This window comes from Zootoca vivipara, chromosome 1 (assembly GCF_965207765.1).
Source record: "Zootoca vivipara chromosome 1, rZooViv2.hap1.1, whole genome shotgun sequence".
Taxonomy (NCBI): domain Eukaryota; kingdom Metazoa; phylum Chordata; class Lepidosauria; order Squamata; family Lacertidae; genus Zootoca; species Zootoca vivipara.
Window position 1 is genome coordinate 52,967,494 of NC_142582.1, and position 11,650 is coordinate 52,979,143.

At 44.5% G+C, this 11,650-nt stretch overlaps 1 protein-coding gene and 1 pseudogene across 1 annotated transcript; both read right to left on the reverse strand.

Moving 5' to 3' along the window:
- Positions 1 to 5,816: 5,816 nt before the first annotated feature.
- LOC118080741 (olfactory receptor 5J3-like) lies at positions 5,817 to 6,818 on the reverse strand (annotated as a pseudogene).
- A 3,125-nt stretch (positions 6,819 to 9,943) lies between these two features.
- Positions 9,944 to 10,933, reverse strand: LOC118080693 (olfactory receptor 5J3-like). Its single transcript, XM_035106347.2, has one exon. The coding sequence runs from the start codon at positions 10,931 to 10,933 to the stop codon at positions 9,944 to 9,946; it is 990 nt and encodes a 329-aa protein (XP_034962238.2).
- Positions 10,934 to 11,650: the final 717 nt, after the last annotated feature.

An 11,650-nucleotide genomic window follows, 5' to 3' on the forward strand; every position in this document is an offset into this window, starting at 1 on the left:
AAGATAACTGAATACTATTTTCAGTTATAGGCAAATAGGAGTAGAGGCAGGGCAGTCTCGAGCAGGTTGGGCGCCCTGGCGCTGAGGGGCGGATATCGCTCCGGCACCCCCGCCCTTGCAGGGCGCAGCATGGTTTCCACGTGGCTTCACCGCGCAGCGCCCCGCATACCGGCCCGGCGCCCTGGCACACCGCACCACCGGGACTCTACCTAGAGCCAGCCCTGCGTAGAGGGATGTAGGTGGTGCTGTAGCCTAAACCACAGAGCCTAGGGCTTTCCAATCAGAAGGTTGGTGGTTTAAATCCCAGTGACAGGGTGAGCTCCCAGTGTTCGGTCCCAGCTCCTGCCCACCTAGCAGTTCGAAAGCACGTCAAAGTGCAAATAGATAAATAGCTCGGGCAGGAAGGTAAACAGCGTTTCTGTGTGCTGCTCTGGTTCGCCAGAAGTGGCTTAGTCATGCTGGCCACCTGACCTGGAAGCTGTCTGTGGACAAACCTCGGCTCCCTCGGCCTATAGAGCAAGATGAGCAGGCAACCCCAGACTGGACATAACGGTCAGGTGTACCTTTACCTTCAGGAGTGTTATACAGTGCACAATGATATAAAATGAAGGACCCAGTGTCTATCATAGGTGTCTCAGAGCGTATCAGTGGCTACTAGAATGTAGTTATACCAGAGCAGCCTACATGCCTGAAGCATAATCCATTTCCATGTGAGATACATAGTTCCCCAAACACTGCCAAAATGAAAAGGGTTCTTCACAGGTAGAAAGACAGAGAACTATTGCTTCAATCAACCTTCCCCAACCAGGGGCGCTCCAGATATTGTTGGGTTACAGCTACAATTAGTTTCAACTATTGTGTTCGATAATCAGGGATGGTGGGAGCTGTAGTTTAAGACAGTGGGTGGGTCGCATCTTGGGGAAAACTGCCCTATAACTTTCTTTTGCTGAGAATTAATTCCAGGTGCTTTTGTACACCATCATGCATGTTGTATCTGCAGTAAAGGTAAAGGGACCCATGACCATTAGTTCCAGTTGTGACCGACTCTGGGGTTGCGGCGCTCATCTCGCATTATTGGCCCAGGGAGCCGGCGTACAGCTTCCAGGTCATGTGGCCAGCATGAAAAAGCCAATTCTGGTGAACCAGAGCAGCACATAGAAATGCCGTTAACCTTCCTGCTGTATATCTACTTGCACTTTGACGTGCTTTCAAACTGCTAGGTTGGCAAGAGATGGAACCGAGGAATGGGAGCTCACCCCGTCGCGGGGTTTCGAACCGCCGACCTTCTGATCGGCAAGCCCTAGGCTCTGTGGTTTAACCCACAGCACCACCCACATCCCAACTGTATCTGCAGAGGGTACATCAATTAATGCTTCTCTGATGATTCAAATGGTTCATCCTTTCTTATTTCCCAAAACACATAACTAGTTGCTAGTGAAATATTATGTATGGCTAAAGCTTACTCCAGCATTACTAATATGCAGTGGCAGAAAAACAGTTGTGCTAGTGTTGCAATGGCCTTCTCTCATGACTGAAAAAATACATTGGAACTTACTGTCTTCCTCGAAGTTCAGTTGTGTCTTTAATAGCTTGAAGCTTTCTGACTCTTTCAAGCTGAGTCTTCGGTGAGGGTGAAACACTGACTTGTGAAACCAATAGCAAAATGCTTCTAGTGATATGAAGAAAGCTAGATCTATTTGACTCTAGGGCTTTTTATTGTCACAGCAGACAATGCTGTTGCCTTGGTTTTCTTTGGGATCATTGGGGAAATCTTAAGCCTCCCTGAAGTACCTCAAATCCCAAGAACATACAAGAAAATATCTAAAATTGACCTCATAGTCATCTAGTGAAGATGATGGCAGCAAAATTAAAATCCCTCACACATTCTGAAAGACCGCTTGAGAAATGGTAATCTTGGTATATAAGGTTGTTGTTGTTGTTTAGTCATTTAGTCGTGTCCGACTCTTTGTGACCCATGGACCATAGCACGCCAGGCACTCCTGTCTTCCACTGCCTCCCGCAGTTTGGTCAAACTCATGTTCGTAGCTTCGAGAACACTGTCCAACCATCTCATCCTCTGTCGTCCCCTTCTCCTTGTGCCCTCAATCTTTCCCAACATCAGGGTCTTTTCCAGGGAGACTTCTCTTCACATGAGGTGGCCAAAGTATTGGAGCCTCAGCTTCAGGATCTGTCCTTCCAGTGAGCACTCAGGGCTGATTTCCTTCAGAATGGATAGGTTTGATCTTCTTGCAGTCCTTGGTACTCTCAAGAGTCTCCTCCAGCACCATAATTCAAAAGCATCAATTCTTCGGCGATCAGCCTTCTTTGTGGTCCAGCTCTCACTTCCATACATCACTACTGGGAAAACCATAGCTTTAACTATACGGACCTTTGTCGGCAAGGTGATGTCTGCTTTTTAAGATGCTGTCTAGGTTTGTCATTGCTTTTCTCCCAAGAAGCAGGTGTCTTTTAATTTCGTGACTGCTGTCACCATCTGCAATGATCAAGGAGCCCAATAAAGTAAAATCTCTCACTGCCTCCATTTCTTCCCCTTCTATTTGCCAGGAGGTAATGGGACCAGTGGCCATGATCTTGGTTTTTTTGATGTTGAGCTTCAGATCATATTTTGCGCTCTCCTCTTTCACCCTCATTAAAAGGTTCTTTAATTCCTCCTCACTTTCTGCCATCAAGGTTGTGTCATCTGCATATCTGAGGTTGTTGATATTTCTTCCGGGAATCTTAATTCCGGCTTGGGATTCATCTAGTCCAGCCTTTCGCATGATGAATTCTGCATATAAGTTAAATAAGTAGGGAGACAATATACAACCTTGTCGTACTCCTTTCCCAATTTTGAACCAATCGGTTGTTCCATATCCAGTTCTAACTGTACCTTCTTGTCCCACATAGAGATTTCTCAGGAGACAGATGAGGTGATCAGGCTCCCATTTCTTTAAGAACTTGCCATAGTTTGCTGTGGTCAACACAGTCAAAGGCTTTTGCATAGTCAATGAAGCAGAAGTAGGTGTTTTTCTGGAACTCTCTAGCTTTCTCCATAATCCAGCGCATGTTTGCTATTTGGTCTCTGGTTCCTCTGCCCCTTCGAAATCCAGCTTGCACTTCTGGGAGTTCTCGGTCCACATACTGCCTAAGCCTGCCTTGTAGAATTTTAAGCATAACCTTGCTAGCGTGTGAAATGAGGGCAATTGTGCGGCAGTTGGAGCATTCTTTGGCACTGCCCTTCTTTGGGATTGGGATGTAGACTGATCTTCTCCAATCCTCTGGCCATTGCTGAGTTTTCCAAACTTGCTGGCATATTGGGTGTAGCACCTTAACAGCATCTACTTGTACTTGTCCTCTGCTCTTCCTCAGTAGCATGTTGGACGCCTTCTGACCTGAGGGGCTCATCTTCCAGTGTCATAATTTTTATATGCCTGTTGTCTTTGTCCATGGAGTTTTCTTGGTAGGGATACTGGAGTGGCTTGCCAGTTCCTTCTCCAGATGGATCACGTTTAGTCAAAACTCTCCACTATGACCTGTCCATCTTGGGTGGCCCTGCACGGCATAGCTCATAGCTTCTCTGAGTTATTCAAGCCCCTTCGCCATGACATGGCATTGATCCATGAAGGGGATATAAGGTTATAATAACTCAAATGGCACTAACTCACGCAGCCAATCAATCTAATTCTCAAAGGGGTTAGAAGGATGATGACAGCCAGCAGGTGAGAGGAGCAGGTGGGACGGCTTTGTGCCTGCCCTCAGCTGAGCGGATTCTCAAAATAGTGACAATGATAGAAGAGTGTCACGGTCAAAGGACTGTCAAATGGGTGCTTTTCAGGTTAAAGCTAACATATGCAAACACCACAAACTCATTGACACTTGTATCAGAACAGGAAAGCTGAAATAGTGGAGAACTTTCACAGTAAAATGTTCAATGACATTAGGGCCACAGAACTTTAAATGAGTCAAACAACCTTTGTGTATCAGGGAACAGACAGAGCCGGCAGTGTTTGAACCAGCCACCAGATAAATATAAACCTTCTGAGACATGGTGATTGTGTAGATGAGTGGATTGCAGATGGCCATGTACCAGTCATATGCCATAGCAGCCAGGAGGTAATACTCTTTTGTGGCAAAAGTTGTATAGAAATAGAATTGTCCATAGCTTGTCCAGAAATGTCCATAGGTAAAGGTAAAGGGACCCCTGACCATTAGGTCCAGTCGTGACCGACTCTGGGGTTGCGGTGCTCATCTCGTATTATTGGCCGAGGGAGCCGGCGTACAGCTTCCAGGTCATTTTGCCAGCATGACAAAGCCACTTCTGGCGAACCAGAGCAGCTCATGGAAACGCCGTTTACCTTCCGGCTGTAGCGGTACCTATTTATCTACTTGCACTTTGATGTGCTTTCAAAGTGTTGCGGGGATTGGAACTGCTGACCTTCTGAGCAGCAAGCCTGGGCTCTGAGGTTTAACCCACAGCGCCACCTGCACCTGCGCCCCTGTAGAAATGTCCATAGCTTCTCCATACATCCCTGTAATTCTCTCACCTGGTGTTCCCAGACCATATGAGCCTCCACTTAAAGATGCAATAATGGAAAAGGGCTCATCTCTTGTTCTGTTATGCAGCTTTTAAAAGGCACAGAGGTTCTGTCCACAAAAACATGTGGTGTGCATATTTAGTTGTGGCCCCAGGGGCAGTGCCGCCCACCCTGTGTCAGTGTCTATATGTAATATATGATCAATAACTCCGGCAGACAACAATCTGGATTAATAATGGCCACAACTTTATTGATTACAGAATGTAGGAGGAATTTTGGCTCAGGCATTGGGTGTATCCATTCCAACCTCCTGCTGGAGGACTTTCCAAACTTTCCAGCTGCAGGGTCATGCCAGGATCAAAGCCTCCACAAGATGTCGATCTACCGAGTCGGCCATCCTAAGGCCACCACTGGAAGCCCTAAGGCCCATCTGCCGCACACTTGCCTTCAGGACAGGGACATCCACCAAGACTCCTTCAACAGGGTACCCTGAAAACGCCGCTGGATCATAGTGGGTGATGCACCACATCACCCCACGCTTGAAGGCTAGGCTTCAACTCAATGCCTTAACAGCCAGACGGTTAAGATGTCTCACCGCCAAACCACCTACAACTGCAGGCAATGGGAGATGCCGTGAAACACATCCGCTATCCAGCACTCATTCCCTGCAGGAGTTAGGTGGATGCTGTTGGATCTGTTAAAGTCCAACTTATCACATTTTATATCAGGATGGGAAATGGCACGTCCTCCGCAACACTCGGTCAGATGCTGCAGTGCCTTGTTGATTTTTGATGACTCATTCTTGTGCATGGATGTTGCTGTCTTGCTTATATAAGGATCAACATTCAGAGAAGGAGTTCCTTGTCAGAAAATGTTAGCTCTCGCACGGTGCAACTGGATTCAAGTACACTCTCAGTTTCAGTTTGCAATTGCTCTGCTAATCTCAGTTCAAGGAAGTCCCCTTTTTTCTGTTCTCCGCACTCAGAAGCCTTTGATTCATTTATATTTCCAACTTGGTTACGTCTGGAGATGTTCCAGTTGCTGGCAACATAGTGTTGGATACTGTAGTCTTAGTGAAATGCTTATTTCTTCTTTGATTTCTCCCTCAAGTGTTGCTAGAATATCATATAAAATTCTATATCAGATTTTATCCAGAGAAACTATTTCATTTGAGGATTTAAAGCTGGCTTTGAATTCTAATGATCTTTTTGCACAGCAGAATAGTTTTATTTGCTTATTATGAGACTAAAACTTATGGACCATATTCTATCAGAGCTGCTTTTACCTGAAGTGTTATCTCCTGTGATCTGGAGAAGGTAAAACTTGTATTGAATGTACCATCCTAGACTGAAAAGCAGCTTTTCTTCCCAGGATTTTTCGAAAGGCAATCCTGACTTCCTGATTCCTCAGACTGTAGATCAAAGGGTTCAGCATGGGAGTCACCACTATATAGAACACTGAGGCTATTTTATCAAGGTGGTGATTCTGCCTAGAACTGGGACGTGTGTACATGAAGCTAACAGAGCCGTAGAAAATGGTGACAACCATGAGGTGAGATGTGCAGGTGGAAAAGGCTTTTCTTCTGCTCTTAGTGGAATCAACTTTTATGATAGTGACCAGGATGTAGGTGTAAGAGGTGAGCACAATCGTAATGGTTATTATTATATTGAACCCAACAAAGACAAAGAGCAAGATTTCATTGAGACTGATGTCTGAGCAGGCCAGCTCCAGAATGGGAGGAATTTCACAGTAAAAATTATTGATGATGTTTGGTCCACAGAAGGATAGTCTTGATGCAGCAATGGTGTGCACCAAAGCATTTATTGTCCCAGCTGCATAGGAAAGACCTACTAGCTGCATACACTTTCTTTGGGACATGGTGATTAAGTAGAGCAGTGGGTTGCAGATAGCCACGTAGCGGTCATAGGCCATCACTGCCAGCAGGTAACCCTCAGTGGTGCCAAATGCAGCATAAAAGAAAAGCTGGGTAAAACAACCAGCAAAAGAAATTTCTTTCTTCACTTTTAAGATATTGGAAAGAAACTTTGGGGTGACAGATGAGGAGTAACAGATGTCCAAGAAAGACAGGTTGCCAAGTAAGAAGTACATTGGGGTGTGAAGTTGTGAGGTGGACCTGATTAAGAGAATCATGCCCAGATTCCCCACCAGGGTGGTGGAATAGACAACACAGAAGATCACAAAGAGGGTGATTTGCAGCTGAGGAAGGTCTGTTAGCCCTGTGAGTATGAAGCTGTTCACCAACGTGTTGTTTCCTGTTTGCATCACGGTGACACTGTGGAGAAGGGAAGAACACAGAAATCAGCGTTGCTTTTTCTTTTAGAATCCCAAGAACTAAAATACTGGAAAAAAGCCCAAATTCCTCTCTCATGTTGTATCAAAGTGTTGGAGAAGGTGGAGAGATCGCACTATTCCTCAGAAGTAGCTTTTTGTTCTGTTAGATGTGCCCACACAGCGAAAAACATCCTGTATGATTGTACAGCATTAACACATCAATAACATTTCCTAAATATACTGGACATACATTGATAGTGAACAGTGTTTTGAATAGGCTTTGGTTTTAAGCAAGATAAGCTGCAATGAAATATAATAACAGATTGTTGTCTGTTAGGTTTTTGTAGCAGAATAGGAATGTCAGACATTGCAGAGCCATATGTTATTATACAACCAAAATACTGTATATATAAAGTCTCAAAGAGGAAGAAACTCACAGCCAAGAAGCCTGTTGACTTCAACCATGTATTAGAGCCCTCATAACCAAAGTGTGCCTTCCATTTCAATGCAGATGTACATAGTTCCAAACAGACCACCAAAAAAAACAACAGGTCTTGACCAGTAGGAAGACTGAACACTATTGCTTAGAGCAGCCTTTCCGAACCTGGGGCCCTCCAGATATTCTTGAACTACAGTCATTTCCAGCCAACATGTTCAATGATCAGGGAAGTTGGGAGTTGCAATCTAAAATTCTGATGGGCACCACCTTGAGTTAGGCTGCCCTAAATCTTTCCTGTTTTGAGAATTAATTGCTGATGCTCTGCTGTATCTGCAGAGATTTCACCAGTGAATGCTTCTTTCAAGTTCCCAACCGTTCTCTTTGTTCCTTATTTGCCAAAATGAAAAATACTAACTTGTTAAGATCTGCGGTTGGAATGATGTGTGTGTGTTTGTGTCTAAAGCATATTCAGGCAACAACAATTCAATTCAATATACTTTATTCGACCGATAGTCAGAAAGGAAAAAAAAACATTTCTCAATACAAATATAAAAATATAAAACTGAAGGCATCAGATGGATACATAAAAATATGTGGAATACCGCAGACTACTTACAGCGGCTAGACTGAATGTCCTTGATTTGGCGGTTTTGAGGGGAAGATTTGGAGTCCCCTACGGTCAGAGAATGTGCCATTGAGCCTTGGGTGAGGTAGAATCCACAGAACACATTTTACTGAGTTGTCCCTTTTATAATGATTTAAGGCAATTTCTTATAACCCCATATTTATCTCAGGCAACAACAGTATGAAGCAACAGTCAGGTAGTTGGATTAGTAACCACAATGCTTTTTTCACAAATGCTCCTGAACTTACTCTCTTTCTTGAAGCTTCATTGTGTCTTCAATAGTTCGAAGCCTTCTGTTTCTTTCAAGCCGATTTCTCGCCTGAATGCAAGTGAACCTGAGTCCTTGTGAAACGAATAGCAAAATCCATCTAGCAGTTTGAAAGAAGCCAGATATATTCCAACTCTTCATGGCTCTAGGGCTTTTTTTTACCATAATGACAAACAATTATGTTAACTTGGCTTTCATTATGACTAGTGGGAAAATCTTGATGCTCCCTGAAGTACCTCAGATCCCAAGCACATACTTACATGACGATATGTAACATTTATCTAATATTGACCCCGTGAAGTCAATGGGGGCCAAACTGCAGTTGCCCCATACCCAGAAAAAACATTTGAGTAACATAACTTTTTGTATATCAAGTTATATTTTCTGAAGCATCAGGGTCTGTATCCAATGCACCTAACTTTCAAAATGCAGGCAGCAGAGTCTGGGTAAGGAAGGTATGGATGTTACCTTCCTTTCGCCCAGGACAGGATCACTCTATTAGTGTTGCTGGTGGTGGCAAGTAGGTGTGTGGATAATTGTTGAAAAAGGCTTAAGTACATATCTTAAGGGTGTGCATGTGTGTTACTTGGGGGGAAATGTGGGTGGACTGTAAAGAAGGAAATATATCCCCTCTCTCTCTCTCTCTCTCTCTCTCTCTCACACACACACACACACACACACACACACACAAGCATTTCAGTTGCCACTCATTGAAATCTCCCACCCTCTACCATCCAAAATATTTATACTCTCCCATCTCCTCTCTCTAGACCCCATCTCTGGGGTTGCCTTTGCAGTTTAATGTACTACTAAAGTAGTACTTGCTATACTGCACTTATGAATAAAGCTCCGTTTCTGGGAAAGTGCTGTTCTCATTTCTGTTACTCTCTGTGTACTTTACGAGGACACTCCACTAGCGAGATCAAATGAACAGAAGGTAGTATTGCTGTGTTCCTGAGTATTGTGAACAGCATGCTAGTTTGGGGCTAGCTCTCCCAGGCAGACAGCAGTCTCTCTACCCTGGCCTTGGCATAATTAAAGTTCTCATAGTCGTTCATGTTCTGGATGAGCTTATTCCTGGAACACAGAGAAGTAATCTACAAGTGTGTATCAAGACACTTGCCCCAAGAAAATCTTGCAGCTTTGAATGATGCTATACCATGATGCACATGAATTTGACAAAACTGCAGGAGGCAGTGAAAAACAGGAGTGCCTGGCGTGCTCTGGTCCATGGGGTCACGAAGAGTCGGACACGACTAAACGACTAAACAACAACAACAAAAATACCATGATGCAGCATCAACAGGCTCCACCTTCTGGTTGTTAATCCTTGAATGACTCCCCGCCGAGCGGGGTGGAATCATGTATAGCTTGTTTGATCCAATGCCTAAGCCAATACCACTCACATGCTGTAACTAATAAAGTTGTGGCCTCTTCCCCCCCCCCATTAACCTGAATACATCATGTCCTTGTGTCTTTATTTCTTCAAGCGGGTGGCGGGTCCTCGACTCACAAATGTGCATTGAGACACCTGCCCCAAGAAAATCTTGGAACTTGGAATGATGCTATACCATGATGCAGCATGGTTCCTAAGGCATTGTAAAGAAAGAGGAGGGTCTGCCAGCATGCTGGTGAAGCATCAGCTTCTTGTTGTTGTTTAGTCGTTTAGTCGTGTCCAACTAAAAGACTGCACATGCTTAACTGTAACTGTAAACAAAAAGCAGACCAAATTTATTTGCATGTTATGAGTCTAGACGTTACAGACAATCCTTTTACATATAGTGCTATCTCCTGTGATCTGGAGAAGGTCCAACTTGTATGGAAGGTATCAGCCTAGACTGAGAAGGAGCTTTCCTTCCCAGGATTTTTCGGAAGGCACTCCTGACTTCCTGGTTCCTCAGGCTGTAGATCAAGGGGTTCAGCATGGGAGTCATCACTACGTAGAACACAGAGGCCATTTTGTCTAGGTGGTGGTTCTGCCTGGAACTAGGTCTTGCATACATGAAGCTAGCACAGCCAAAAAAGATGGTGATGACCATGAGGTGAGAAGTGCAGGTGGAAAAGGCTTTGCTTTTGCTCTTAGTGGACTGTATCTTTAAAATAGTGACCAGGATGCAGGTGTAAGAGGTGAGGACAATTATAATGGTTATAGTTATATTGAAACCGACAAAGACAAAGAGCAAGATTTCATTGAGACTGATATCTGAGCAGGCCAGCTCCAGTATGGGAGGAACTTCACAGTAAAAATTCTGAATGATGTTTGGTCCACAGAAGGATAGTCTTGATGCAGCAATGGTGTGCACCAAAGCATTTATTGTTCCAGCTGCATAGGAAAGAGCAACTAGCTCAATGCACTTTCTTTGGGACATGGTGATTAAGTAGAGCAGCGGGTTGCAGATAGCCACGTAGCGGTCATAGGCCATCACTGCCAGCAGGTAACACTCAGTGGTGGCAAATACACCATAAAAGAAAAGCTGAGTAAAACAATCAGCAAAAGAAATTTCTTTCTTCTCCCTTAAGAGATTGGTTAGGCACTTTGGGGTGACAGATGAGGAGTAACAGATGTCCAAGAAAGACAGGTTGCCAAGTAAGAAGTACATTGGGGTTTGCAGTTGTGGGCTGGACCGGATTAAGAGAATCATGCCCAGATTCCCCACCAGGGTAGTGGAATATACAACACAAAAGATCACAAAGAGGGCAAATTGCAACTGAGGAAGGTCTGTTAGCCCTGTGAGTATGAAGCTGTTCACCAACGTGATGTTTTCTGTCTGCATCATGGTGACGCTGTGGAGATGGGAAGAACACAGAAGTCAATATTGTTTCTCCTTTTAACATCTCAAGGTAGGCATATTGGATAAACATTAACAACCAGGTTTACTTCTCTTTTCCAAAACTCAAATATTTGTATCCAGATAATGCAGGTGGCGCTGTGGGTTTGTGGGTGAAACCACAGAGCCTAGGGCTTGCTGATCAGAAGGTTGGCGGTTCGAATCCCTGCAATGGGGTGAGCTCCCGTTGCTCAGTCCCAGCTCCTGCCAACCTAACAGTTCGAAAGCACATCAAAGTGCAAGTAGATAAATAGGTACCGCTCCGGCGGGAAGGTAAACGGTGTTTCCATGTGCTGCTCTGGTTTACCAGAAGCGGCTTTGTCATGCTGGCCACATGACCTGGAAGCTATACGCCGGCTCCCTCGGCCAATAATGCGAGATGAGCGCGCAACCCCAGAGTCGGTCACGACTGGACCTAATGGTCAGGGGTCCCTTTACCCTTTACCTTAATGCTTGGGGCTCCTTCTAACTTTCTGTCAAAGGAAAATGAAGAAGCAGATTTCTTCAGATGTATCTGAAGTGGTAGCATAATGCTCTGTCTGCAGTAAGAAAGTTTCAGGCTGCTTCAGCATCACTTGTAACACTATCATACCTAGATTAAAATGTTTTTGGTATAGTATGAGAATCACGTAGTTTATAGTGAATAACCTAGAGTTATGAATT

Coding starts and splice junctions, on each gene's coding strand:
- LOC118080693 (XM_035106347.2), bottom strand. CDS start 10,933: ATGCAGACAGAAAACATCACGTTGGTGAACAGCTTCATACTCACAGGG.